Source organism: Oxyura jamaicensis, chromosome 1, assembly GCF_011077185.1.
Source record: "Oxyura jamaicensis isolate SHBP4307 breed ruddy duck chromosome 1, BPBGC_Ojam_1.0, whole genome shotgun sequence".
Lineage (NCBI taxonomy): Eukaryota > Metazoa > Chordata > Aves > Anseriformes > Anatidae > Oxyura > Oxyura jamaicensis.
Window position 1 is genome coordinate 55,090,844 of NC_048893.1, and position 27,257 is coordinate 55,118,100.

General features: G+C 37.9%; 1 protein-coding gene across 1 annotated transcript in view; it reads left to right on the forward strand.

Annotated features, from left to right (window-relative positions):
• The window catches only part of LARGE1 (LARGE xylosyl- and glucuronyltransferase 1), a 282,149-nt gene that overhangs the window by 59,455 nt on the left and 195,437 nt on the right, over nucleotides 1-27,257 (forward strand). Inside the window, exon 3 of the mRNA XM_035340539.1 lies at nucleotides 21,736-21,922. Coding sequence (XP_035196430.1) covers nucleotides 21,817-21,922 — 106 coding nt within the window. The 5' untranslated portion in view covers nucleotides 21,736-21,816. The remainder of the gene's footprint in view (nucleotides 1-21,735; nucleotides 21,923-27,257) is intronic.

Below are 27,257 nucleotides of genomic sequence, written 5' to 3' on the forward strand. Positions count from 1 at the left end.
AGCCCCCATCAAAGCTCTTTAAGTATCCTACTCCTCTCAAGTTCCTTCTCTATTTTCCCCTATTGCTCTGGCTCACCTGTTCCCTTCCACTGCTCCACAGGAGTTATAAGACTTTAAGATGTTTGACTATGTTTAAATATATACATATATATACACCTACATACACACACACATATATATAAGGATGTTCTCAACCAAATGACCAGGTGATTACAGCTTTTTCAGTCATTCTCTTATCTCTAGATTTCCAAACAGAAAATTTTCCTGCTAATTGTCATGCTGACTTTGTCAGTTATAGTATGAAAAGAAATTAGGGCTCTTCTGTAGTATTTTAATACCTATATGCACGATGCTGTCCAATCAATAACATTTTTGTGCAAAGCATCAAAAAGAAAGAAAGCAGAATTCAAAGATAAACAATGTACACACTCAAAATGAATAAGGATAGGGCCTAGGCTTAATGGTTCATGACCATAGTTTAAGTTTAGTGCTAGGCATCTTCTATCATCAACTGGATGCAAATGTTTTGCTTTGCACAAAGCTCCAACTTTTTTGCACTCGTTTTTATCCTCTCAGGCATGGTATTTTAACTAAGCCTAGCCTAGAGCTACCAACTTAATCACTTAACTTATCCTAGTGTTTTGCTGGAGATTCATTTTTTTTTATAGTGTTAGGTAATGAATAGACAAGATGGAGTTCATGTATATGCAAAAGAAGTCCTAATCAAAAGAATTTTTAAACAGCTGCATATGAAGCATGTTTAGATTTGGACTACAGTCCCTATGCAATGCCCAAAAGACCAGGCATCTGAAATGTCTTTGGCTTCATCATGTCAGACCATTGTGTCAACTTGTGTAGTGAGTGGCCCGTATGGTACATGTCCTTATGTGGAAAAGGAGGGCATGGGTTAGTTCACTAGGCTTGGCAAAAAGTCTTCTGTCCCAGTAGCAGCTGAGCAATGTGTCTTCTTCCCATGTGCAGCATTGTGTCCAATGTTTTTCTGTCCTTTACTAAAACCAGCAGATTAAAGGCCCAACCCACTGGTGGCATCTGACATAAGTAAGGAAAGGCAAGGTGTTATTCCACAAAAATGCTAGGTATGACCAGAACGTTGGAGAAGTGAGAAAAGCTACTTAACATTATAAATCTAATACCTAAGACTATGAGATATGTGGGACATAAAAGATGGATGAAATCCAATGAGATGACCTCGTTTCCAAGTTGACCCAAACTAGCTAATTTCTAGCTGCCCTCAACCCTTAAAAGAACTAGTACTGTGCCATAATATACTAAAATGACCATTTCTCCTCCATCCAAAGTCATTGCTGCTAGGGAGCTTTAAAGGGGTCATGGAATATTGAAATCTACTTTATGGAAGCTGAGCTTAACACTAGAAATTAGATGCCCGCAATCGTTCAGAAAGCCTTGCCACCTTAGGAACTGTATTTCTCGGTGTAGGAATAAAGTAGCAAAAAATACTGAAGGCTGAAGAGACGTACACTAGTTGAGGTATAATGTGTGAGGAAATATTATTTCTGCTTAAAGAGGATTTTTGCAATACCTTTAATCACTATACAGCCATTTTTGTGGATGTTAAAAATCTAACTATTATTTGAGATTAAGACAAAACAAACAGGCCGAAAAAACACAAGTAATATGAATTGGTAGAAGTTTTTTTAAAAAATAAATCGTATTTGAAATGACTCAGTAAGTGCTATCAGGAGCACTGGAATAATCATAGCGTAAGAAGCAAACAGAAATTACTTGTATTCATAGGCACTGTTGCTGTGTAATTATCAGAAGGCTGAGTCAAAACTGAGCAAGTCTGTCAGAAATTCAGCATGTGTCAGGAAATATTTCTTAGCTAATAAATAACATGGCAAAAATCTCCCCTAAAGAAATTACCAGCTCCTTTGCATATCTGAATGATATGTAATGGGAATAAGTGAGTACAGAGTCAGCAATTGTGTGAAGAAAGAAGCCACATTGCTCCTTTTATTTTTGGCTGTGCCTGGGGTCAGAAGTTCCTTTGTTCTTTCTTTACCTCCCATTAGAGCAAACATAGACTGCTTCTTTCCTCTTAAGGCTCTTTTTTACTTTTTTTTTTTTTTTAATGAAATAAAAATGTCTGTCTGTTGCAGAATGTGACTGTGTTTGTTCATTATTATTATTTTCAGCACTTGCATGTTAATGAAATGTTGCCTTATCCTACATTGTAATATTTTCAAAGGAAAAAAGCTCTTTAAAGAGGCAGGATATTGGGAGCTGTAATTTAGTGAGTTAAAACTTCAAACGGTAATACTTAATGTGCATGCTAGTAAAGGGCCATCATTACTGTCTGCTTAAAGTTGTTACTATTCCACCAGATGCAACGGAGAGTTCATCTATTGGCTGTTATTGCTGTTTAGATTATTGCTTCTATATGCACTAAGCTCATATGTGATGTATTTGTAAGCATGGCCCCTTCTGTGGAGAGTATGAAACCAGAAGGGTGAGCAAAAATGTTCCTCAGATTGCTCTTAACTGAATTGTAACAAATGCACAGCTGCTTCATGGTTGTCACTCTGTCGTTCACCATGACTCTATGGAATTTCACAGCGACAGCAGGGGTAGACTTGAATCCGCGTGCATCACAAATTTTGGCCCGATGCCACTGGAGGAAGGACTCTGCCTGGTTTTAGCATTGATGTATGGGGCTTTACTGGCTGAGACTAACGTGTAGGAAAAGGCAATTGATTACTGCATTAGTGCCAGTGCTAACAGTAGTGCTGGTGGCTTTTAGTGGCTCTAGGACATTAAGTTCCTTTATCCTTTCCCAGTGGTTCATTTTGTAGAAGACAGCATGAAAGGACTCACGTGACAAGGGTGTTTATACTTGAGTGACAAACATCTCTTTTTTCCAGTTTATGAACAGACGTCTCTAATTACTGGAATCCCAGCATGTAAGATGCTTAGGGATAGTTACTTGATCATGTGGCATATGTTTTCACATGAGACCATCCAGCAAGTGAGCATTTTTGAATGGTATCATATGATTCAGCATCCCCCAGCACCCTGACATATGCAGCATGGGGCAAAACTAAGCTATTGCCTTGAGCATCTAGTGGCTTTCTCTAGTGTCCGTGCCCTGGGACCATGTACACTCACAAGTTTTGCAACTAGTGTAACAAAATATCATGCAGAAGCCCTATAGAAAGGAAAGACTTCACAACATATTTTTCTCTCTCACACTCTCTTTCACAGATTTTGCTTTTACTCACATCTCCCGAATAATGAAGACATGCCCAGGTGATTGGACTGGGATTACTTATAGCGACATGCAGGATAAGAGATGCCAACTATTAAGTCCTCATCATATTTGCTGTTTTTTTCTTGATTGGTGATCACATGGTGTTTTTGACTGCACATTTTGTACTCTTTAGGAGTTGACAGTGATTGCAATCTTGGCCTCTTCATCCTGTTCTATCTCAGTAAGTCAGTAGGCAACATTGCTGATTTCACTGCAGTCCTGCCTCCTTGCCTGGGTGTTTTTTTGGTTCCGATCCTGTTCGTTATCTTCCTGTCACTTCCTCTTAATTATTTGATTTTGCCCATTTTTTTCCAACACTGGACCTCTTGTGAAAATGCACGCAGAAGTGCTGTTCCCTTGGTGACTGGTGTGTATTTGGGGGTGCCATCAATAAGTGACTTCTCTTACTCCTTTGTTTCTTTTGTTGCTTTCACAACACATATATTTCCATTGAAAATTCGTTCAAACTGTTCTTTGTAGTCTTATTACAGATCTCATTTAATAGATTGATGGGACGCAGCAACATCCTTTGCCAATGTACAAGCAAGTTCTATAATCCCTTTGAATTCTCTAGCCCTTGAAAATATGAGATACATCACAGAAGCTATAGGCATATGCTGTGTTTTATTGTATCTCAGCCTGAGTAGTCACTACAGTGTTCCCTTTCTCCCTTGTCCTCACTCCAGTTAGGAAATACTAATTTAACTGTGTGGAGCATCTAATGAACTGAAGAATCCATGTTGCCTTATGATAAGCACCGCACTTGAAGAGATTCTTGTATCATGCCTTCTATGTTTGTCTTTTATGGTCTTCATTAATTGGAATCTTTGCATGAAAAATAGAACCTTTTTGCTCCTTGTAAAAGCATCATGAAGCAAGGAAAAGCTAGAAGAAAAATACTGACTTTGTTTGCTTATTTTGGTGCTAAATGATCTGAGAGATAGAGGAAAAACGTGTCTATATTAAATATGTAATAAGCAGAGTAGATAAAGTATTATTCAGAAAAAAAACACCTTTTTTTTTTTTTTAATGTTGTTTAAAGAGTTTGGAGGTTTGCTTATTTTCCTAGGAAGCTTATCAGTGCTGGCAATGAGTCGTAATACCTATTCTGCACAGTACCAGCTAATCTCTGAGTGTTGTTCGCTCAGTCATCTATAACGCTGTGATGTTTTGGCTTGGGCTGTTTGTTGGGGTGGTGGGTGTTCTGTTCCTTTGGTTGGTTTGAGTTAGCTGGTTGATTGTTTTCCAGAAGAGATTTGTGATGATGAAGTGAAATGAATTGCTGCTTTAAAAAAACAAAGGGAGGTGGGGATTTAAAGTAATATTCCAATATTCCTTTTTTTATACAGGATTTTTCTTGTAGTATATGTGTGTGACAGTAGATTATGTTCCTTTTCTGTTTGCAGAAGTCTTTTGTATTCTGATCGTGTATCCTGCACAGAATCTTGTGTATTGTGATTACCCTTCACTTTTCTAGGGCAAAGACTACAGGTAGCAAGTGAAAAATAAGCCTTTTTTTATTATTATTTTTTATTTTTATTTTTATTGGAGCTCAGATAGGGGAAAAGACTTTCATTTCATTTCCAAACTGTTGGAATTGGCCAAACAATACGGAAATGATTGAAAGTGTGTGAAAATTTATTTAAATTAAAATAAAATAGTCAAAGATGCTTTAATGCGTCCATGAACTCTGTCTTCTGTGTACTGTGAGAAGAGGTGCCTCCTTGGGTATGGCGCTTCCCTTCTGGGGCCTATTTTTGCATTATAATTTAGGTCATAATGTTTCAGAGCCTACATATCTGAAGCCAGTTGCTAATTCTAGCTATATTAATTTTAATTCTTAATTTGAGACATTGTAAGACCTTGTTTTTACAGAAGTATTGAGTGCTCATAACTTCTGTGAAAGTCTCCAAATCCTCCAATACCTCAAGGTATTTAATATAAAACGGGCATTTTTGTTTAGTCTTCATAAAAGTGGTTTTATAATAATGGAAACATTCCGCAGTGGCAAATCAGATAAAACAAACAAACAAAAATAAATTTTGGACTTCATATGGTATGTACCTCTAGATTACAACCTTTGAAAAAAATTGTTCATTTTGCAACTAAATTATTATTACAACTTCCTGTTTCTGCAAAGCCAAAGAATGACAAAACGAATATGCTTTTTTAAGGTGTTATTTTCAGGAATTTCATAAATGATAATGAGAAAACGGTCTTCAAAACAGAACTAATAACCCATTTTATATAATTTGAATCTAGGTTTCTATTTTTTCTTCTGTTTCTTCTGTGATTTGATTTTCCTTCTGACTTCCTAAAAAGAAGTGGAGTATCTCTCAGCCACTGCCTTCTACCTGTGAAGGATGTGAAGGTGAATGATGCACCCACTGGGTCAGATCACATTTTCACACTACCTAAATGTGAGAATTATGAGGGTCTAAACTAATAATCATAGTGTCAGACTTAGATGCGAGTGGGGGAAAAGTGTGAACGGAATGCACAAGGACGTCTCTCTGATTTGCAGTTGCCAGTTACCAAGGAAAGTAGTGATTTTTAATAATGTGTGGTCATTACAGAGATGATCCTTTTGACCTGGCAGCAGCTTATAAGGTCATTCCTATCAGCTTCGTTAGTGTTCTTGCTCCTTTCTCCACCACCCTATTTGGGTAATGAAAAGAAAAGGAAAGGGTAACCTTATTATTTGCAAAACACCTATTTAGGCTGAAATCTCCTTTTCTGTAATTTGCCACAAAGCAAAACCAGCTACTGTCACAGGAAAAGTAACTTGCTTAAAGCTCCTGTGCCTAGGATTTGACATAACTTCTGTTTGCAACTACACTCCGTTTTCCCTGGGATCATGATCCCATGTCACAGCTCTGCAGCCGTGTCCTCAGAATGAGAGACTTTTGACCAAGTAAGTTAATTTGTGCGTGTTTTCATGAGACCTAGATTGTGAAAGTCAGCTCATACAAATGTCCATCGACTTCCTGTCTGCAAAGCCAAAATGAAAAACATTGTTTTGTATGAGTTCTGTAAATTGTCCACGCACATAAACATGACACAGCTGCTTGGGTTCCTGTTCATTTGCATAGAGTGAGCAGTGTTAACTTAACCCACATAAAATTGGAATAAAAGAACAAGATTATTATTGTAATATCAGTTTTTAAGTATTGTAAGAATGTACTTTGTCAGTGGAAAGAATATGACTAGGCAGATAAAATCTAGATCTGCATTGGCTTCTTATGTAATATTGAGTAGGGATGGGCATGGAAAGGTCAGATTTAGATGATCCTCAGGGTGGAGGCTGTAGCCCTGCCTGTCTCACAACACAGAAAGAATATGCTTCTTTTGCCTTTTGATTACCTCTGTGCAGAGCTGAGAGCTGTTTTGCAAGTGTTTTCTGTCCTAGAAAATTTTTTGGGGGGGATGCAGAATTGTTGGAGTTTACTCTGTATGGGATGGACCCTGCCCAGATAGTTAAATTCATCCCTCAGTGTCTCTGTAAACTGTTGTGAAAAATACCATTTGTTCTGAAAATGATCTTTAATTTGTTTTCTAGAGCTGTAAGTCAGCATTAAATACTGGGCATGCGACAGGTCATTGGACTGCATATTAGACCTTTTTTTTTGAAAAAAACCCTTAGACTTTCCTATATTTTAAAATGCTTGAGAGGGTAAAAATGTAATGACTTTTTAGATGTGACACTGAGAACTTACTACATTCACCCCAAAAGGGTCATCTCTTCAAAAACTTGGTTAAATGCAAACAATCAAACAAACAGAAAAAAAAGTCTCTTCTCAACAGTTATTTTTTCTCTGTGTGCTGCTGAAGAACGCATTGGTCAGAGACTGAGAGTTTGAGTGTTGATATTCTCTGGTGTTGAACTAGGGGAGACTGTCATGGCAGGAAAGGTTCCCTTAGTAATCATTCTGTTAACAAGGAAAAACATCCAGTTAAGGCAGTGAATGCTCTTTGGAATCTGTTTTTCAGCACAGGTTTCAGACTGTCTCATTATAGACAAAGCACTATACTCTGTTTTGTGGAGATCAGAACACCTTCTTTTTGGAAACTTAGATTGCAAGGTCTATAGCTTCCTATGTTGGCACGCCACTTCTTGCATGTGATCCTCCTATAGTAAGGCACATAAGCAGAATTGTGGAAGAAGTCACTACACTGCGAGGAGGAAAAATGCAGAAATCTTGCCATTTTGACTTCAAGTTTTTGTTTGCACGGCATTACTGCTATTCACACTATTCAGGAAAGCCAACCACTCACTTCTAAGATTAAGCAGGGCTTTCTTCCAGTGCCTGGCTACTGTATGCTCTTCTGCAACTGGCAAATGTGTGTCATTACTTTTTATTGCCTACTGTAGTCAGAGAGAGTAATTCACCTCTCCCCTTTCCTGGAGGCATCGGGGACGATTCTTGTAGTCGTCTCGCTAAACAACATGACATCTGCTGTCTGACTGTGGCATTGCAACACCTCAGCGTGCATTGCTGAGAAATGCCAGCACTTTATGGAATTAGAGCACCCTTTTAGTTGAAACCCATTTGTTTTCTTAGAAGCATTTATAACTACAACGTAAGGATGTATAATTTCAGTCTGAGTTAAACTTTTTCTCTGAAGCAAAGTTACAATGCATCTAATCCCTTTCATTTGCACCTTTGAGGAAATAACTGCTTAGAATTGTAGATTTGAGGATGGAAAAAAGTTGACATTAAATAAGTAATTTATCTCTACCTACTTTGCTGAGTGTAAGTGCAAAAGCAGGAAAATGCCCCAAATAAGCTACCTTTATCAGGTACCTAATTAGCTGAGCTCTTATGCTTCAACATGAGACAGGTTATGAATGGGATGATGAAAAAGGAATTCTTCTATAGCCTAATTTTCAGATGAAGAAAAAACTTGCATTTGATCACAGACGTTGATTTTCCTGACAGTGCCAGGGCCTGTGAATTCTTCCTCATTAATACAGCTATATGAAACTTGGCGTTTTCAGTTCACATTTTGTGTAGTTTTTGACTTTTTCTGCAGCGTAATGTGGTACAGCTTTGTCCATGCTAGCAAGCACTGAGGTGCAGCAGGAGTGGATTTGTAGAGTGAAATAGTTGATACTGAGAATGTGATACACAGGCCATATTCAATCAAGGTTTTTATACTAGGCTGCTTACAGTCTTGTCCCAGCAACTGAACATCCTTAACTTCCTTTAGCATACACTTCTGGACCACGTCTTCTGGTTTTGTTTTATCCAGTTTTTGCCCTCTCAGATGCCTTAGTCCTGTAGCTCAACCTGCAGTAAGCAAGAATGCTGAGGGGTTTCTGTCAAAGGGATGATGGTGGTTCTCTGAATTAAAATGCTGATGTAAACCCATTCATTGGCTTCTCAGTTGGAGCTGAAACTGCCTGTTTCTTTGCTTTCTTCCTCTTTGATTCACCAAAAGCAATGGGGATTGAATTTCTGGGACATATGTCATGGTAGCTCTAGGGTTTCAATTGATAATGTTATTGCTATTAGCATACTGATTGAACTTTTTTCCCCCATAAACTTTTGAATTTTTATACCTCCAGGTCTTTCCTATTAGTCACAAAGTGAAACAATTTTACACACTTACCCAAAATCTCTTAAACTCACAGATGGCACTAAAAACTTAGCAGGAAATCCAGCATGTCATCATGAAAAAAAATAAATTTTAAAAATACACAAAACATGTAGATCAGATTCATTAATCTTTCTTAGTGGCACTTAGACAAGATTATTGAACTACTGTGGTAAAATATTAATGAGGACTGAGGTATGGCTTAGTAAGAAATGAGATTTTTTCACTGGAGTTAGTTAGACTTTTTGATTGCTTCTCCTGACATTTTAATTGGTTTGCTGTGCAATAATAAACTCAATTTTTCCTTAAATTCTTAAAATTTTCACTTTAAACACTCAGAGACTCCCAAAGACATAAATATTATGACATTTAATTTAGATATAATGATAATATAATATTTATGTTACAGAAACGTTAGAAGCACTCAGAAAATTTTGAGACCTTCAAATGAAGGCTGAGAACAGCTAGAAAAGAACTGTTTGTATTGATGAAGTATTTAATTATCAAAAGGAGTAAAATAAGATTTTCACAAGAACTGTTTGCGTTTCACATTTTTTTAAGCCTGATAAAACTCTTCTATCATTGCTGTGCAAATGAAGTTTTCCTCCTGAACTATTTTGTGTAATTATTTGCCAGTCACTTTAAGCATTAGAAGAATGACACAGAGGGTGTTTGATCATATTACTGAATACAGCTTTGAAGATGACAAAAATACCTCAAGATGTATTGCACATTCAAACATTACTTCTTTTAAAGTATTCAGACACAAGAAAGACGTGACTCAACCTATAAAGTTCTGCTTTACTTCATACTACTGCTTTATAATATTATCCTGAAAAAGTCTTACCATGGATTCTTATTTCCGTATGAGTACTTGATATAAGGTCTTCTCAACAGTAAAGTATAAAGGATCTGTGATTTCTTTGGGCATAATTTACTCAAGGCATCTGTTTATTAAAGTTTACAAACAGATTGTCACCACAATGTGTTTGAAAGGCACTGCAATGTAGCAGACCTAGCTGATGAGTACCGGCCTGAATTTGACTCCAAAAATTTCAAAAGCTACATGGTAACAGTCTGAATTTGTGATCTATGGCCAGTAGTGGTTTGACTTGTCTTTCAAGGGGCATGCGCATTTTAATTAATGCCTGTAACGGTATTGCTAAGCCCCACGATATTCTTATGAACCATAAGGAGCTGGCATTTTATGTAAAGTTTAGTTCTTGAAGTTCTGAAACAACTTCAGCTTTCATTTATTAAAAAAAGGAAAGTTCCCAGTTTTCATAGTCTCAAGTACAGTTTGGGAGACAAACCTTTAAAGCTTTTAAATGTCCATATTTATCATTTTATCGAGTTGTAACCCTTCAAGAATAAATGTGTTTTCTTTAAAAGTCAATTCTTGTTAAGGGAAATTGAATCAAATTTAAATGATTTTGCTTGATGCCACCAAAATGCAAAGTCAATGGTATGTACTTTAGAGCTAATGCATATTACAGAAAGAAACCCACTGTGTTTTAGGTTGGGTAACAGGTAAGAATTAAAATCACGGCCAAAGAATCAGCCACTTAGGTCACCATTTACCTTGTAATTACAACATTATGTCAAAATTCCACCAAATCATGCTATTCTTAAAACTGTACCAGACATTTTTAGCATATTATAGAAGAGTTATAAATAGCTTTCCATCACTGAGTGGGTCTGTCCTTCATCTCCAGCTTTGTCATTCTTAGCATAGTCAGAAATTGCATTTGAGCTGTCTTCACCTGATGTACCGGAACAGCTTCTAATAACTGGAATTTATTTTAAGTTTCTTTCAATAGCATGATGTAAAAAAAAATACTGTCACTACAAGTTATGGGTTGACATTTCCATAAAACAAGACAGACAAAATAATCTAAAACTTTTTGAAACTTTGGGGCAAATAAGGACAAGTACTTGAAAACTTAACGTTAGAACTTTCAAGACCAAATTGTACATTACCTAAAAAAGTTTATTCAATATATGAGCTCAGAAATTAGTGGAAAACAAATATTACTCAAATTCAAGCTATTTGATTTGAGGATGTTCTTGTACTTTTTCAAATGCTTTTAATATAGGTTCATTGCCGTCTTGAAAGATTTACCTTCTCTTTTGGCTATGCAGTAGTACATAATCACTGAAAGCATTTCCTGTATCTATAGTTTCAATCCTCAGCAGCAGCAAAAAATAAATAAATTAAAAAGGACACACAAACTCTTTTCAATCTTTTATTTAATATCTTTTTATCCATTGAAAAAAGTAGTTAATATAATATTGGTAATAACCAAAACTTGTTGTATGAACTTGTATCCTCATAGCTACAGGTAAATCATGGAAAAACAGTATTATGGAATTTGTTATCAAAATCAGCCAATCTGTGTGACTCACTATAGCTAATAATAATGTGGTGCATTTTCGATAACACTGACAGCTTTGTTGCCCTTCAAGTAACTGCATTGTTGTGTCCTATATTTTTGCATCTCCTAGCAACAACCAAAAAGTTTTAAAAAGTTTTATTTTTAGAAGTGTGCTACAATTGTTTTCATGATCATTATATTTCTATGCTGTCTTACTGGCAATTCCCCATGAGCAACTGAGAAAATTCTTCTGCATAAAATGCAGTGACCTATAGTGATTATTGCTATCTGTTGCAATACATTTTGAGGTATATCTTGACTTGCTGATGTAATATTAGCCATGTGGTCAATGTGATGGTTGCAGTCTGTAGTGGCACCATACCTGCAGTGTACCTGAAGCTTACACAGCCAGTAGATTCTAAATATTGTGCCTCTTATGGTTGTGGTAAAATATACTGCTTTGCTGCATAAGGTGGTTCATCTGTAGATAACAAAATAGACACTACAGCACTGAAATTTATATTGCCCAAGGCATTGCCTCCAGAGAGCACATCCTGATCTGCAGGGCAAGAGGCAGAGAATGGCCATCATTCACAGCACTTGGCTCCTGTAGAGCAGATTGGCTGCATCCACATTGTGTAGTACACTTGGCTTAGATCTCCTTCAAGTCCCAAGACCTTATTATTTTTATTTCTTTATACGATTAAAAAAAAAAAAACTGCCACGGTTCACCCCAGTCATGACGTGATGCCAAGGATATATGTTGTATTTCTTGAGGCGTTGCACAATGGCAATGCCTGAAGGCAGCAAACCTGCTGAGACAGTGCTGAGAGATCGTAATAGCACTCAGGGAGCCAGAAGCAATCTCATCCATGCTGTCTGTAGGGAACGGTCCCTGTAGTGAATCGACCTCAAAACTTCACCTAATACTGCGTCAGAAAGACCTAGCTGGCTCACGCTAAAGAAAGCCCGGGAGCCCAGGGATGTGTGGACAACCATAATAGATCACAGATCTGGAACAGGCAAGGGAGCAAAGTTGTTAGACAGTATTGCTGCACAGGGGGTTATTCTAAATGCAGCTCCATTGGTTAGACTAACTTTTCTTAAAAATACATTTCAAATGTATTTGTATTCTTTTGAGTTTGATATCAGTTGGAGTTACATAGGTGTTTTTTGTATATGTATGTGTACAGATATATTTAAGGATCTGTTTTAAACTGTTACTGAGATCTAATATACAGAGTTGTTGCAGAAATGAGTCTTCAGTATAGCATAGGAAACTCGGATGTCTTTCAGAATTCTGCTTCAAGGTCTGAATATTGATAGCAAGACTTTCAGTCACTACTACATTGTTGTCTCACTGGTGAAGTACTTCCATCCAGTGAGCAACAGTTTCAGTCTAGAGAGTGAGGGACTCCTTCACCTTAATTCTTCTCTGATACTCTTAACCAGCATTTGACCTACTCTCAGAAGATCCAGTGTTGAAGTTACTAAAGGTTAGTTTTTCTTCTGCTCTGGATTTATATTAATGACACAGAAAGAGTCAAATTGTTATAAAATACACTAGAATGTCAAAGGAGTTAGGAGAGACAGTAAGAGATGTTCTTCCTTTTTTTCACTTCTCTCACCTCAAACACCTACCTTTGTTTGAGCGTGTTGTCTTATATGATGTGTCCATGACTGCACAACCCTCTACATCCTTTTGGGGAGAGACACTCAGCATCATCATTATCTTTATTTTCTTAGATAAGATCTGACAACCTCCCGTCTGCCTTGAAATTGATGAATTATAATCAAATTTATAGTGGAAGTGTTAATAATGCGCATTTGAGTATTGTCAGTCTTTTCAGTATATTCATTTTCTTTTCAGGGGACTTGCTAAGTACATTATTATTTCTCCACCTTCATCTAATTGCAGAATTAAAGCAACTTCAGAGGACAGTGGTGATGATAATGACGAGATCAGTGATGCTACGGAGACTGAAGTTCTCATACAGAGAAACAAGGAAATGTTAGTGAAAATCACTACAGTTTGAGGAAAGGCGGGGAGAGAACAGCAACCTTAAGCTCACTGTCCTGTTTCTATAGGCAGACCACTCTTTAGGTGACAGTTTCTAAATGAAGAGTAAAGAGCTATCCAAATTACAGGTTGGTTTGAAAGAACAGTATTCAGCCTGCTTTGAGCAGAAGATTGGACTAGATGACCTCCAGAGGTCCCGTCCAACTTAAATTATTCTATGATTCTATTGAAATGCTAACTCCACACGTGGAATATTTGGATTCTGTAGTAAGAGCTTTTATCATTGTCTCTTATTGAGGCTAGTTTCCACAGCTTTGTTCAGCTTTGATAACACCTTTTGTGCTCTTTGTGTAATTGGGTTAAACTCTCATGCCATTCTTGTCTAATGCCTACATTAATCTGTGTAGTGCTGCATAAGAAGCCATGAGAAGTCTGTATTTATAAATTCTGTTTTTTCAAGCCCTTGCCCAATGTTCAAGAACACTCAAACATGCAATAATCTAAATCCACAGCTGCCTTCTCTACTTAAGGAAAAAAAAAAAAAAAAAAAAAGTGCTTGACACCACATTACCACATTCACATTATTCTACAAGAAAAGGTTGTCCAGAGAGGTTCTGAAGTCTCCCAGTTTGGAGATCTCCAAAAGCCGCCTGGATGTGGTCCTGGGCAGCCTGCTCCGGGTGGCCCTGTTGGACCAGGGGGTGTTGGACCAGAGGACCAGATGACCAGTTCCTTCCTACCCCAGCCATTCTGTGAAGAACTTTGCTTCTATGTCAGCTGAAAAGAAGTGGAGGGAAAGCACCTTCCACTCTGCCCAGTGAAAGCCTAGGGAAATAGTCCTTGTAGCATGTCTGATGCTATAATACTTAAGAAAGAATAAATACTGACCTCAACACACAAGGATTCCAGCAGGAAACTTAGCAAAAAAAGCTCACAACTCATGGTGCTGTCTTATGTTCTGTAGTAGTTTGCAAAGAACTATTGAGAGACTAAATAATGTCCTTAGTAAATTAGCACTGGAATTGTGGTGAAGATTTTGTCCTCTCCTTCCAAGCGTAGTCAGATATTTATAAGAGTTTTTGTTTTTGTTTTTGTTTTCCTATTTGCCAATTCCTTGATGATTCCAACAAGAAATTCCCAGTAATTGCTGAAATTTTCGTTACATTAGTATTCTATTTGTGTATAAATTTGATACAAATATTTATGGTGTTGGTAATATTTAACTTCTGTAGTAATGAGGTGAATGCTGTGGTGCCTATATAAGAATTCAACTCCTTTTCCATTAGTTATGAGAGATTCAGTCCAAATTTATGTCGAACTGATGCAGGTTGAATTGATCCTAGTGAAGCTCATATTGAATTATACTAGTTAAAAGTTTAACCTGAAATTTTCTGCACGTTTCACAGTGCAGTTGTTTATGTGTGTTACCATCCATGTATCCACACTATTATCCATGTGCATTATTATCCATGTATTACTTAGTAGATCACACAGCTGGAATGTTTGAGGATTTAAATTGAATGACCACTGTGTATTCTGTGTCTGGTTATAAAACTGTAGAATCACCGAATCATGGAATGGTGTTTGGGAGAGATCTCTGGAAATTCTCTAGTCTGATACCCTGCTTTTAAGCAGGGCCAATTAAAGCATGGCCTGGGGCCATGTCCATTTGGGTTTTGAGTATCTACAAGGATAGTGGCTTGTGACCTGTGTTTTTGTGTCCTTCCTTGTAATGGGAAGTCCAGACATGCGCACAGCAATCCAGCCGGGTCTCACCAGTGAGTAGTGGGAAAGGATCCCAGGGAGAACTCTATATATTCCTGCTGATCTGACATACAGAGTAATTGCTTCTCCTTGCCTTCTTGACTGGTCCTTCCTAAAGAGTCTATATCCATCCCGTCCACATCACTCAGCATACTTTGTTTGCCAGCCTAATCCACCACTTTCTCATTTGTTGGTTGGTTTTAATCTCTCTTTTTTTTTTTTTTTTTTTTTTTTTTTTCAGTTTAAAGCTCTCATGACAAGTTTGGCCAGCCAACAGGAAAAGGCACTTTTGCCTAAGTGGTCAGATGAGTCCCATCTCTTCCTAGCAGTTTCCCGTCTTGAGTGAGGGTCCCGTGTTTGTGAAGTCAAAATCCCTCTTGTCAATGCCAGCTGCACAAACAATTTTTTGACCTGTAGGATCTATCCACTCTTCCTTGGTTACTTCCCCCTCACTGTCAGAGTCGAGGAGATAGACACTTGGTCCATTGCTTTTTATGAAATAATGGTATTGGTATTAAGAAATCTGCAAGTATAACATCAACTTCTTTCCATATGACAAGTAAGGAGCCACTCTAAGTGTGGTACTAATCCTGTGTAAAACTAGCGTATAGTTTGAGATCTGTGCAGTAAAATAAAGGTGTTTTTGTTTTTGTTCTTTATTTTTTTTCAAAATAGGACTGCTTCATAGAGAGACATGGATTCTTCTGTCAGGGAGGAGCACTTGAAGCAATAATTGTTTATCCTGGGCAAAACCTGCTCATGAATCTTTAATCAATTTCCACATTAGAGCAGCTCTGTATATAGACGATTCTAATGAAGGTAAACACTGCTTCTGAATAAGAACCCAAGTACTTCAGATGGAAAGCAAAGTAGTAACATCAAAATCACTGAAGTGTTATATATGCATGTAGCGCCCTGCTTCTGAGCTAGAGACCACTTTGTCTTCTGTGTGGTTGCATGTACGCTCTATGTAAGAAAGGGAAATAAAGAATGCACAAAGCCCTAACCCTTCAGTAATTTATTATGAAGGAGAAAAATGCCCAGGTACCCTGGCAGGGAGATCAGTGATGCAACAACATACTGATGTTTTCTTCCAGCCAAGAACAAGCAGCATGATATTATTTTAATATTTTTCCCTCATGCAAATATTTCAGGTAGAGGGGCCTGAAATATGTGTAAAGATGTGGAGCTATGTTGTTTTTTTAAGCCCGAAATTCAGATATGTAATAATGTTGTGGTCTGAGTATAAAGCCATGATTCTGGAGCAGAATATTTTTACTACTGAAAGATTCTCTACCCCAGTTATTATTATTTCTGGTTGGCCATGATCTCCAGTATGTTCATAATTTGGTGACATTGGGTTCTCTGTTCATAAAGTATTTTGAGTATGCATGGAGAGCATCTTGTTAGTCTTCTGCCATGGGCAAACTAAGTCAGGCTGTTTCACTCTCTTTGGACTTAGGGGAGTCCTGAGATAAACAGGGGAGTCAGGAAATACTGGCGCTGTGTGCCCGTATGGGGGGGGGGGGGGCGGGGGAATCTGGAGTAAAGTTGAGTTTGGAGAAGTGATTGAAAATCCAGGTCAGTAGCTGCTCTGACAAATAATTATCCTTCCTGGGGTACAAATGAAATGTGAATAACAGCCAAGGTTGATCTTTCTGTCATGAATGTGTTTGGTTGCTGCTATCTCGTCTCAAATGATAGATTTTTTTTTCTGCTCACATTAACACTGATATAGTGGAGGCTTAGGAAAAGTTTCATATCCTGTTAATCTTAAATTGTGTTCCTCCGTGATATTAAGTTTTAAAGTTTCAGGCTTTCCTTCTTTCGGCTTTGAAAGGTAAAATGTGAAAGTATGTTATTTACTTGCTTCTCTCTGTCTGTGACCAGACTACTGTCAGGATAGATCCCCAGGCCTGCAGTGGCATTGCTTCCAGCCCTGCTACCTGGAATCTTCTAGAAAGCTTTGATTAACGGGCCACTAACAGAATTTTCCTTGAGCCATGGCACATATTGAGTGAAGATATAACAGAAAGTGTCAATCCTACGTGCCCCCAGAGCAGTTAGCACAGTTGCAAGGCAGAACTCATTTGTGCTGTCAACTTACTTGCTATTTTCTCTCTTATAGATAAGACTACTTTTTTGTAACTAGTTGAGAAACAGTAAATTTGGTAGCATTTGGAAACTGCTGTAATCTGTTCCTTTTAAGTGGCTTCTGAGGGGGATGCTGAGTCTGAATTTATTCCAAATCCTTCCTTCAAGTCACAATGCCATTGGACTAAGAAGTCAGATACAGCAGAGAAATTCTCCAATGCCAAAAAATAAAAAATAAAAATTAAACAGTCTGGGAGCAAAAGGAGCCTTAGATTTGTTTCTGTGGCACGTTCTTTCATGTGGGAGAGAAAGAAGAGTTTGGTGAGGGAGAAGACGGTGTTTTCCTTTGAAGTGCTACTTCTGTTTTAATAACTCAAGAAGTGGGGTATATTAGCAAAGGGATGTTATTTAAATGAGGATTTACAATATAATTCTACTGTCTTTTATTTCACTATATTGGGTTTATTCCACACCCTACCTGTATAGGACCAAACTCTTCTCTAATATGGCAAAAAAATGTGTCACTTGACAACCAACTTCCAGAACTGGATTACCACAGAGCTTCAATCCTCTTACAAGACAGAAAACAGACTATCAAGGAGTAAACTTGTTATAACTCCACATTAACAGTATTTTAAAGGAACGTACAAAGATACTGGCTCAGATACAGCTTTTTTTTCTTTATTTATATTTTGAGTCTGGTGAAAAACTGAAGAATCTCTCTTAAGGGGTGGATGCTATGTTGACACAGAGCCAAGGGGGAAGCTTTACAGTAGAAATTGTTCATTGACTCTGTGACTGCAAGTGTGGAAAAGCAGAAAGAACTAGATAACATTAATTCATGAAACACTGCAAAGCCAAGGCTCAGGATTGGTGTATAAACAGCTTTAACTGTGCATATTCATTTCAGTGGCTCAGAAAACAAATGGAAGATTACTGGGATAAGATTAACTGTAACAAATGCAAGGAAATGTATGAAACAGTTGGAAAAGCTTTTTATAGTAGAGCAGTTAAATCTAGTTAATTGTGTTTGATTTTTGTTTTCATAATTACTTCCATTGTTCCACTGAACTCCCGCTGAATGTCCGACATAGTCGAGCTGTCATGCCATAATTGAAAAAAAAAATGAATAGAAGCTGAATACCAATGTGATTAGTGTTGTGTTACATGCTTTTAATGTATGTGCTGCTCATACTGGTTTAGAGCTGCCTCACACTTAGCTGAGGAGATAATCCTTGATTTAAAACAAAGCGACCACTCTGACAAGGTTAATGGAAGCGTTTAACCATATGCGAAGATAACGAAAGGCATTCAGTTCACTGTTGCTATGTGGTAAGAAGGTCACGAGTAAGTCTTTGCAATGAGAAACCCAATTTATTTTAATTCCCACAGTGACCTCTCACACAAGCGTTGTCCAAGCTAGTAGCCTTTGGTAGCACTGTTAGCAATAATCTAGCTGGCCTGAGCTTGCTGTATTACTTACTGTCCGTCAGTGTAGCCCAGTAAGTTTATTTGAAACTACTAACATTGGGCAATATATTAGGAGGAACCACTGGCTATTTTGTGATTGGACTCTCTCACGTGGAACTGCTTTCTAAGACCTCCTAGGCAGGTGGAGTCTGGAGGAGGAGTGGATGCTGTAGGAGAGGTCTGAAAGGCAATGGCGAGCTTGTATGACAGAAATGAGCATGGTGCTACCCTGTTCTGTGCTCACCCAGTGTTGTCACTCCCTTTCCTTTCCTTTCATGACAAATACCAAGCTGTCATCTGTTGGACTGAAGGAAAAACTCAACTGCAGTATCTTCTTCCAGTTTATTTGAAGATGGCACATTAAGTAACAGTTTTACAAGTAAAATGCATAATAAATAAATGATTGAGTCCAAAGCTTTTCTTTGAAGCTAAACAACTTCATTACCATTCATGGACCTTTTACAGAATTACTTATGTATATTTTGCACATGATGCATTGTCTAGTTTGGAAAAAATACTCATCAGGTGTGGTGATTTTATTCTCTGAAAACTAATATCTAAGAATCAAGAAGCTTTTCATAGCTTTAGGAAGGTGGGGAGATATTAGAAACTACTTCTAAAATAGCTTATGGCTGTTTTCTCTTTTAAAGCACTATTAAATGAAGTACTTCAACATTTCCTAGAGTGATCCATCACAAGCTGACTTGTCTGTGTAGGATTTTCCCAAGTATCTTCTTAGTTAGATAAAAGATGTGCATGAGTGTGCAGAATAATGTGTTGTTTATTTTTTTTTTCCTTTTTTTTTTTTTTTCTGAAGTATGACAATTTGAATTTGAATGACAATTCTGAAGTAAGACAATGTCCCACTTCCGTATCTTTCCTTTGCAGATGAATTGGGAGTTCAGTGTTGCTCCTTATACTTAATTTGTTAAGGTGTTCTACTTTCACAGGCCAGAAAAGTTTCATCCTTCACCAATTCAGAAATGTCACTTTCATGGGTACTTAAAAGAGTATTTAGGAAAAATAGATTTATTTTTTTTTCTTAAATATGCAGCCTCAGAATAATCAGTGTTCTACGTCTACTACACCCCAGACTTCATAGGCTGGGTGTCAGCATCCTGAAAATGTCTATCAGTATACTTGTAACTGCATAATTTCTGAAACATTTAGTGTTGTCTGTGTTAGCTTTACCAGCATCATTGGTAGGAGCAGTGTGTGTCCAAAGCATGTTGCATTGCAAAGTGTTACTACTGTAAAATGACACTGCTTGTAAGTTAATTTCTTCAAAGATTAGTTTTATACGCACAGATTGATGTTAATGGTGCACTCCATGATGTTACTGGGGGGGGAGGGGGGGAATAATTTCTACTTAAAGGAGGTGATTCTGTGTATAGCAAGTGTAAAAGCACAAAACCCAGGAGAATCATCTATGTTTTTCAAGTAGTCATGTAAAGGACTCTCTTCAGTCTAGCTGTACAAGCTATGTGATGCAAGGAAAAGAAATGAAATGTAAATCGTTATCCAAATGAAGTGAATGAAGATAAGAGTCCTCCACAATTTATCTACCAAATGTGTGTCTCTAACACAGTGACTCCAGCGCTACAATTGTTAATATTAAGTCTGTCCACATATTTTCTGCAAAATCTCTGTGATGAGGCATTCATTGAGTAGAAAAGCTGACACAATGCAATGCTTTTTCTGCTGGCTCTGGACAAATTATATTCCATTTTATCAGTTGCAAGGTCAGGAGTGCTATCATGGCTCCTAAACAGTAGTGTAGTAAAGTGGTCTCTACTGAACATTTGAGGAAGAGCTGTAAGTTTGCCTGATTACTGTAGCTAGGTATCCCCAGCAGCCAAGCTCTTTGTCTGAACCCATTTCTCTTGTCTATAATTCTCTTTTTTGCTATAATTTGATTTCAGAATTGACTTTCAGTGCAATGTGGAGTTGCAAAGCTCAGACATATTTTCAAGGCACACAGTAGTTATTGCTAATATGTCTGTGTAGAAGTGCTTTAATTGCTGATTGCAGCTCTAGTGCTAGTTTAAGCACAAGCCAAAGGGTGCTGTTATTAAACACCTTGTACTGCTAGAGTATGTGCCTCTTTCCCTATCATGCTTCATGCTTGTACACCAATTCTATTTTTTTTTTTTTAAATTAGGAAACAAGCCCTTTCACACAAAATATTATATTTTTTTTGACTTAATATCTCCCTTTTCTAACTCCTGTAGTCTATTACTAACCTTTCTGGACTTCCCTGTTCTTTCTTCCTTTTTTAAAAAAAAATAAAAAAAAATAAAAAAGGCAAAAGATGTGAAACATTATCTTTGTGCTCTGCATATCTGCATTGGTATGGGAATATTCATTTTCCTGTGAATTAAAATCATCAGATTATTTTTGTCACCTCACCCTCTGTGAAATGAAAAACAATTATTTTAGACAAATTAAGATTGTATTTGTAATTTGGTTTTGCTCATAAAAATTGTGGTAGTTTCCCGAATCCTCCTCTTTTCTTATAGCATGCAGTTTAGAGCTCCTGATACCCACTGTTTGTGACTAAACAATCTTCCTTTCGTATTTTTGCTTTTTCCTTTTACATAGTTCATCAGCATTGCTTTGCAGTGATCAAACTGGGTTATTTTAAACCCCCCCCTTCTAACCTCAATTTTGACCTTTCATTTTCCAATCACTATCTTGAGTTCATGACCACCTGCAGCTGGCTCATTGATTCACTGGTGTGAATTTTACTCTTTGGGAGCAGGTGAAGACATATGGGTGGCTTTCTCTTATCTAACCAGGGGTACCACACTGCGTATGCATCAAAGGATCCAGAGTTTCTTTAAACTGTGGCAAATAAAAACAAATAAAGGTGATGCCTCTTTGTAAGATTAGCTCAGTGTGTGTTTGGGTGATTTGATGTGTTTTATTGACATACTGTCTGGCAGAGGACTTCTAAAACTTGCTATATTATTAAGTAGTTACACTGACTGTTGAAATGGGTACTGCTTTGCAATTGCTGTAACCCTATTTTTAGTTTTGGTCTTTTAACTCCTTTGGAATGTTGGCTACGTCTACATTTCTGTAAAGAGATAAGCTGTTAAAACATTTTCTCCTCTACTTTTCAGGGATTAATATGTGGGAGGCTGTGGACTATTTGCTTCCAACATAGGAACAGCACTGGGTTGGGAATCTGCACTCCTGAGAGAATGCTGGGAATCTGCAGAGGGCGACGGAAATTCCTGGCTGCCTCTCTGACCGTCCTCTTCGTGCCAGCCATAACGTGGATTTACCTGTTTGCTGGGAGTTTTGAAGGTAGGAGGAGAGTAATGGCTGGGGGAGAGAATGTGTTAAGTGATTGATTTCAGAGCAGACAAATGTAGATCAGTCATCATTGGTTTTATTTAAATAAAGCTAGTTCAGCTTGCATAGGAAATGGCTCCCCAGGTACAGATTTCAACAAAGGGCCTTCCTTACCATGTTCTCACTACTGACAAGGAGGTAATTGCTGGCACCAGTTGTTCCATTTTCCTCTAATCTTTGAACTTTCACAAAAATGCAACAAAAAAATCTGATTTCCCCTTACTCATTTCTTCTCTATGTTCTCTGATTTTTAAAAATTGATTTTACTTTAATTAAAATTAATGCCCTCTAAGATTTTACTTTAATTAAAATGAATGCCTCATTTCAAATCTGCACTTAATACTATTAAGAAGGGTTTAAAAAGTTACCCGTATTTATTCTAGGCACTTTTTACACAATTCTTGTTTTTATGGATGTGTGTGTGTGACCTCATATGTCTGGATGATATAGGCCACTGACTCTGATTTTAGGACACCAAGAGTGTATCCTCCTACAGGAGCATGGAGGGTCTGCAGCACAAGTCAGGGAAAGGTGTCTGGCATGGTTCTTTGTGTGGTGGACTCTGCTGGGTAATGGTCTCTCAGCTGCAGGATTTCTCTTGTCCTGTGGCCTCATGTGCAAATGCTACTGCTCACTGGACCAGGGTGGTCCAAATTGGTGTTACTTACTTTGTGGAATGTGAGATTGTGCAGTTGGACTCTGCTCTGAGAGGTGTAGATGTAGCAGGAAACAAAACATAGGGCAAGGGCTTCTACACAGCCATCACATAGCGTGCATGAGAGTTGATGGAGCTTTCAGAGTACAATGTTTGCTCAATACAATTTCCTGTCCTCTAACAGTTCTCCACTCTTGTTATGATGCTGCTGCATTGCCCTTAGCATTTGTGCCCACAATCCATGCAATGGTGCCTGATCATCTTACAGTCTGGGGACAAGCATGAGCATGAAGATCAAAATGGAAATAGGTGCAGCCCACTTGTTGCAGTACTGGTTATGTTCACCAAAGTGTTTCATCTCATCTGTGTTGTGATTAATTCTTCAAAGGAAATGTCAGCAATACCAGATAATCCCAGGCTTAAGACCAGACTCTGTGCTGTCCATGGTACCCACATAAGAGCTTAACTAGTCCAGGTTTAATAGCTCTCAGAAGTATGAAAGGTTGTAATGGGCTCAATTTCAGTTTTCAGGGAATATGAATCTGTTTATAAGGATGGGCTGGTTACTGTCTTGTCCGTCTAAAGATATCTCACATTTGGCTTTCCTAAACACAACGTAAACATATACAGCCTGAACTAGAGGTGGCTGAGTAGCCAGCAAAGTGCCTGGGAAGTTCAGTCTAGGTCTTTCTGTGCAATATAAGCCTCATCTCAAGCCTGCTGTCACCTTACAGAACAGTGCTGTCACTATAAACACACTTGAGATGATCCATTTTCATTTAGGATGTTCTTTATTAGAGAAAACAGGAAAATAGTTGCATTATTTCTGTGTCTCCTTCTTGCTTTGGAGCTATATCCAGGTGCTGGATCCTGCACATTTTCTTCTGAAGATACGTAGAAATACGCTATACCCTGCTTTAAAAGTTGATTCTGTGAAATGTTTTATGGGCTTCCAATTTAGTTATATAGTGCCTACCTGGCCAAAACTTGCAAGCACACTAGGTTCTTGTCTTTGTTCTCCTTGTATGAAGACTATTAGTTCTGGCCACTGCCTCTAGACACTTCTTATGACAGAAGGATGAACACACAAAATTAATGAATACCTAAAGCATATCTCTACGTAAAATCAACTTGAATCCAGATCCCTCTGGGTGGCCATTGGTTGCTATACCTGGAGCAGCTATCCTTCCTCTTCTATATTCACGTGGAGAACCTCAGATTTGCCATTTCAGTTGTCCATCTAATGAACTTTTTTTCCAGCCTTAAGTTCAGTGCTGATACTTTGGTTAGGTAAGGTTAGGAAAATGTTGTGTCTCATATTTCTTGTTACTTAGTAGCTTGTTGTTGTTGTTGTTTTTCAATTGAGCATTTTATTTTTGGCAATAGCTGCACTATTTTGGCAAGCTTAAAAAAAACTATTCAGCTTTTGTAGTTATCTTAGCAGGAGGAAGGTGTTTCAGCCTTTTAAAAATTGTTCAAACACGAAGTCTGATAATTTTGAAAAGTCATTGGTTTAAATGTCAAGCAAGCTTCTTTTATGTAACCCTGGCTGAGGAATTTGTGCTTGGTTTCAAAACAAAATTGGATTCCAAGTTAAATTACAAGAAAGAACATCTAAAGATTTTCAGTGTATATTGAATACATTTTTGAATTAGTTATGTGCCAGGTACAGATATTTGCTTATGCAAATTTATTTGGTGTCTTAAAATTCTACCTTAATGGGCAGTAACTCCGTGAGCTCATTCTAGAATGAAACACTTATAGGATTCACATTAAATTGAAAACATACAGGGCGCTGGCTGCATACTTGAAAACTAATGATCTAGCAGTCAGAAAGTACTGATTTTGTTTGATTTTTAAAAGCTGAGCAAATGCAGGCCTCACCTTCTTGCTTTTAGAAGAATAGTATGCTGCCTTGTTGTAATGACTATTTTAATTGTGTCCACAATTGAAAATGGAGTACTGCTTCAAATTCCTGTGTGTAGAATCCTTTGTTTTTACAGGGAGCTCAATACAGATCTTGAAATTTGCTGCTACATGCTATTTGAGGTGACTTAAAGCTCTCAGTGTGAATTAATCTTAAATGCAAACCAGGGAGCAAAGCCCATTACCGCTTAAGAAGCCTTGCAATTGAAAAGGACTGCAAATGATGTAAAGTTAGTAACTCTTTCCATTATTTCTCTGGTTTCTTTTTATTTTAATTTTTGCATGGGGAATGCTTTCATCTTTGTTTATTGGTTAAACATTAGAGTAAGCTGAAATATTTATTTAACCATTTTCCTAAGCTTGTAGGTATTATGGGCAGAGAGTTAAAGCTGTTTTGCCAATTTATCTGACTTTTTTTTTTTTTTTCACATCATTATGAGTCACATAGTTTGCTTATGTTTTAATGTCTTTATGTATACTTGAGTAAAAAATGCCTCGCCACAGCACGGTGCCTTGATTTGAAATCAGCAGGAGCAGAGAGTCCTCTACAGCTTCTGGCACTAGGTTTCTTTGGTTAATCACAGGTAGTGCTAGAACTTTTCAGTTCATCTGGTTTCACATTCAAGTAAATGGTTCTTGTTATACTTTTCTCCTCTACATTAAATACATTCTCACTACCTAGTATTTTCATAAACTAACTGAATTATTCAGGTTGGAAGGGACTTCAGAAGCTCTCTGGTTAAACTACTGCTCAAAGCACTTCAGGGTCAGACCACATTTCTCAGAGTTTTATCCAGTTGTGTCTTGAAAACATCCAAGGATGAAGACAACATGGCCTCCCTGAGCAACCTGTGCCACTGCTTGACTGTTCTCAGGTGGAAGAGTTTCTTATTACATCTCGTTTGAACCTCCTTTGTTTCCATTTGTGGCTGATGTCACACATTCCCCACAGCATGTCACTGTGAAGAGCCTGACTCTGTCTTCTAGCATTGTGCCTGTAGGAACTGGGGGCTGCGGCTGAGTCCCTTGGGCCTTCTCTTCTTCAGGCTGTGGAAACCTGGCTCTCTCGGGGGCAAGCACTTCAGCCCCTTAACAGCTCAGTAGCCCTACACTGAACTTTGTCAATGTCTTTCCTATACTGGGAACCCCAGACTGGACACAGTACTTCAAATGTGGTCTAATGAGTGTCAAGTAAAGGGGAACGGTTACTTCCCATAGTCTACTTCCTGTGTTCCTGTTGATACAGGATGCCATTGGCTTTCATCATTATCCAGGCATGCTGCTGGGTCATATTTAACTGTCCAGCAAGGCCCCAAGTCCTTCCCAGAAGAACTAGTCACCAGCCTGTACCATTATGAGAGTTAGTCCATCCCAGGTAGAGGGTTTGCCTTACTCACGTTGAATTTTATGAGGTTGCTGTTGCCCTATTCCTCCAGCCTGTCCTGGTCCCCCTGGAGGGCACTCTTGCCCGTGAGTGCCTTGACTACGCTCCCCACACTTGGTGTCATTTGCAATCTTGGTAAGGTTGAATTCTGATTTCTCCATCAGGTTATTGATAAAAATATGAAAAGGACTGGTCCAGAATAGATGCAGAGGAACTCTACTTGTAACTGACTTCCAAACAGAAAGCAAATTAGTAACCATCACCCTTTGAGCCCCACAGCCCAGCTAGTTTTGCACTCATCTAGTAGTCCAGTTATCTAGACAGTAAAATCCCAGCTTGGATACAGGGTTTTATAAGAGACCATATTGAAAGCTGTGCTAAATTCAAGGGAAATTGCATCAGCTGGTCTTCGCTTATTCAGAGATCTAGTCATTTCATCACAGAAAGCAGTCAGGTTGGTCAAGCATGATGTACTGTTAGTAAATCCATACTAATTCCCCTGTCAGAGCTCAGTATGTTTCCTTTTAAAGTTACTTACATACAGCAGTTAAATCACCTCTCAGTCTTTTTTTTTTCCCACTAAGCTAAACCGATTGAGCTAGCTGAGTTGTCATGGCAAAGAATTTTGTGCTCTTTTTTTTTTTAAAAAAATAATATTTTGCAGTTGTTTTTTTGTTTGTTTCAGGGCACTGGAATCAAATGTCTCTCTTCAGTGGTGATATCTGTTGTTCTGTGTCCTAAAATTATGCTCTCTTGATGTAATTAAAAATTACATTACTCCTTCATATATGTTTATATCTAAGGACTTTGGTTATTCATTTGCCTAGCATGGCAGTGAGATCACGTTTAGAAACCCTTTATAAGCCCTTTGTTAGTGTAATATAAAATATGCCCCAATGTGATCAATTCCCTTGTGTTGTTTTTTAAATAGTTTGCAGTTCTATAGGACAGGATTTCGTTTCATTTTTTTGTTTGTTTCTCTTGTCAGAGAGTACATTGCACCCAGCTACTTCACAGCTGTCAGTCAGACACGGCAAGTAAGACCCTGCCTTGGAATATTCATTGGAGGTGGCATTACCCAAGCTGTGACAGCAACAGCTACTAAAAGCCTCATTAATCATGTATAAATGTCTATTAAGGTTGTGAACTAGAATACTAAAGAGGATTCTGAATATTATATAGCCTTTGAACGCACCTGGTTAATGTTGTTGTTTTTAATAATACACAAAGGTAGAGTAATTTCAGTTATCAGTTACTTTGAATGAAAAAGCTAATTGTTTCAACATTCTTAAATTTCATTCAAAAGGCAAGGTAATAGAGTG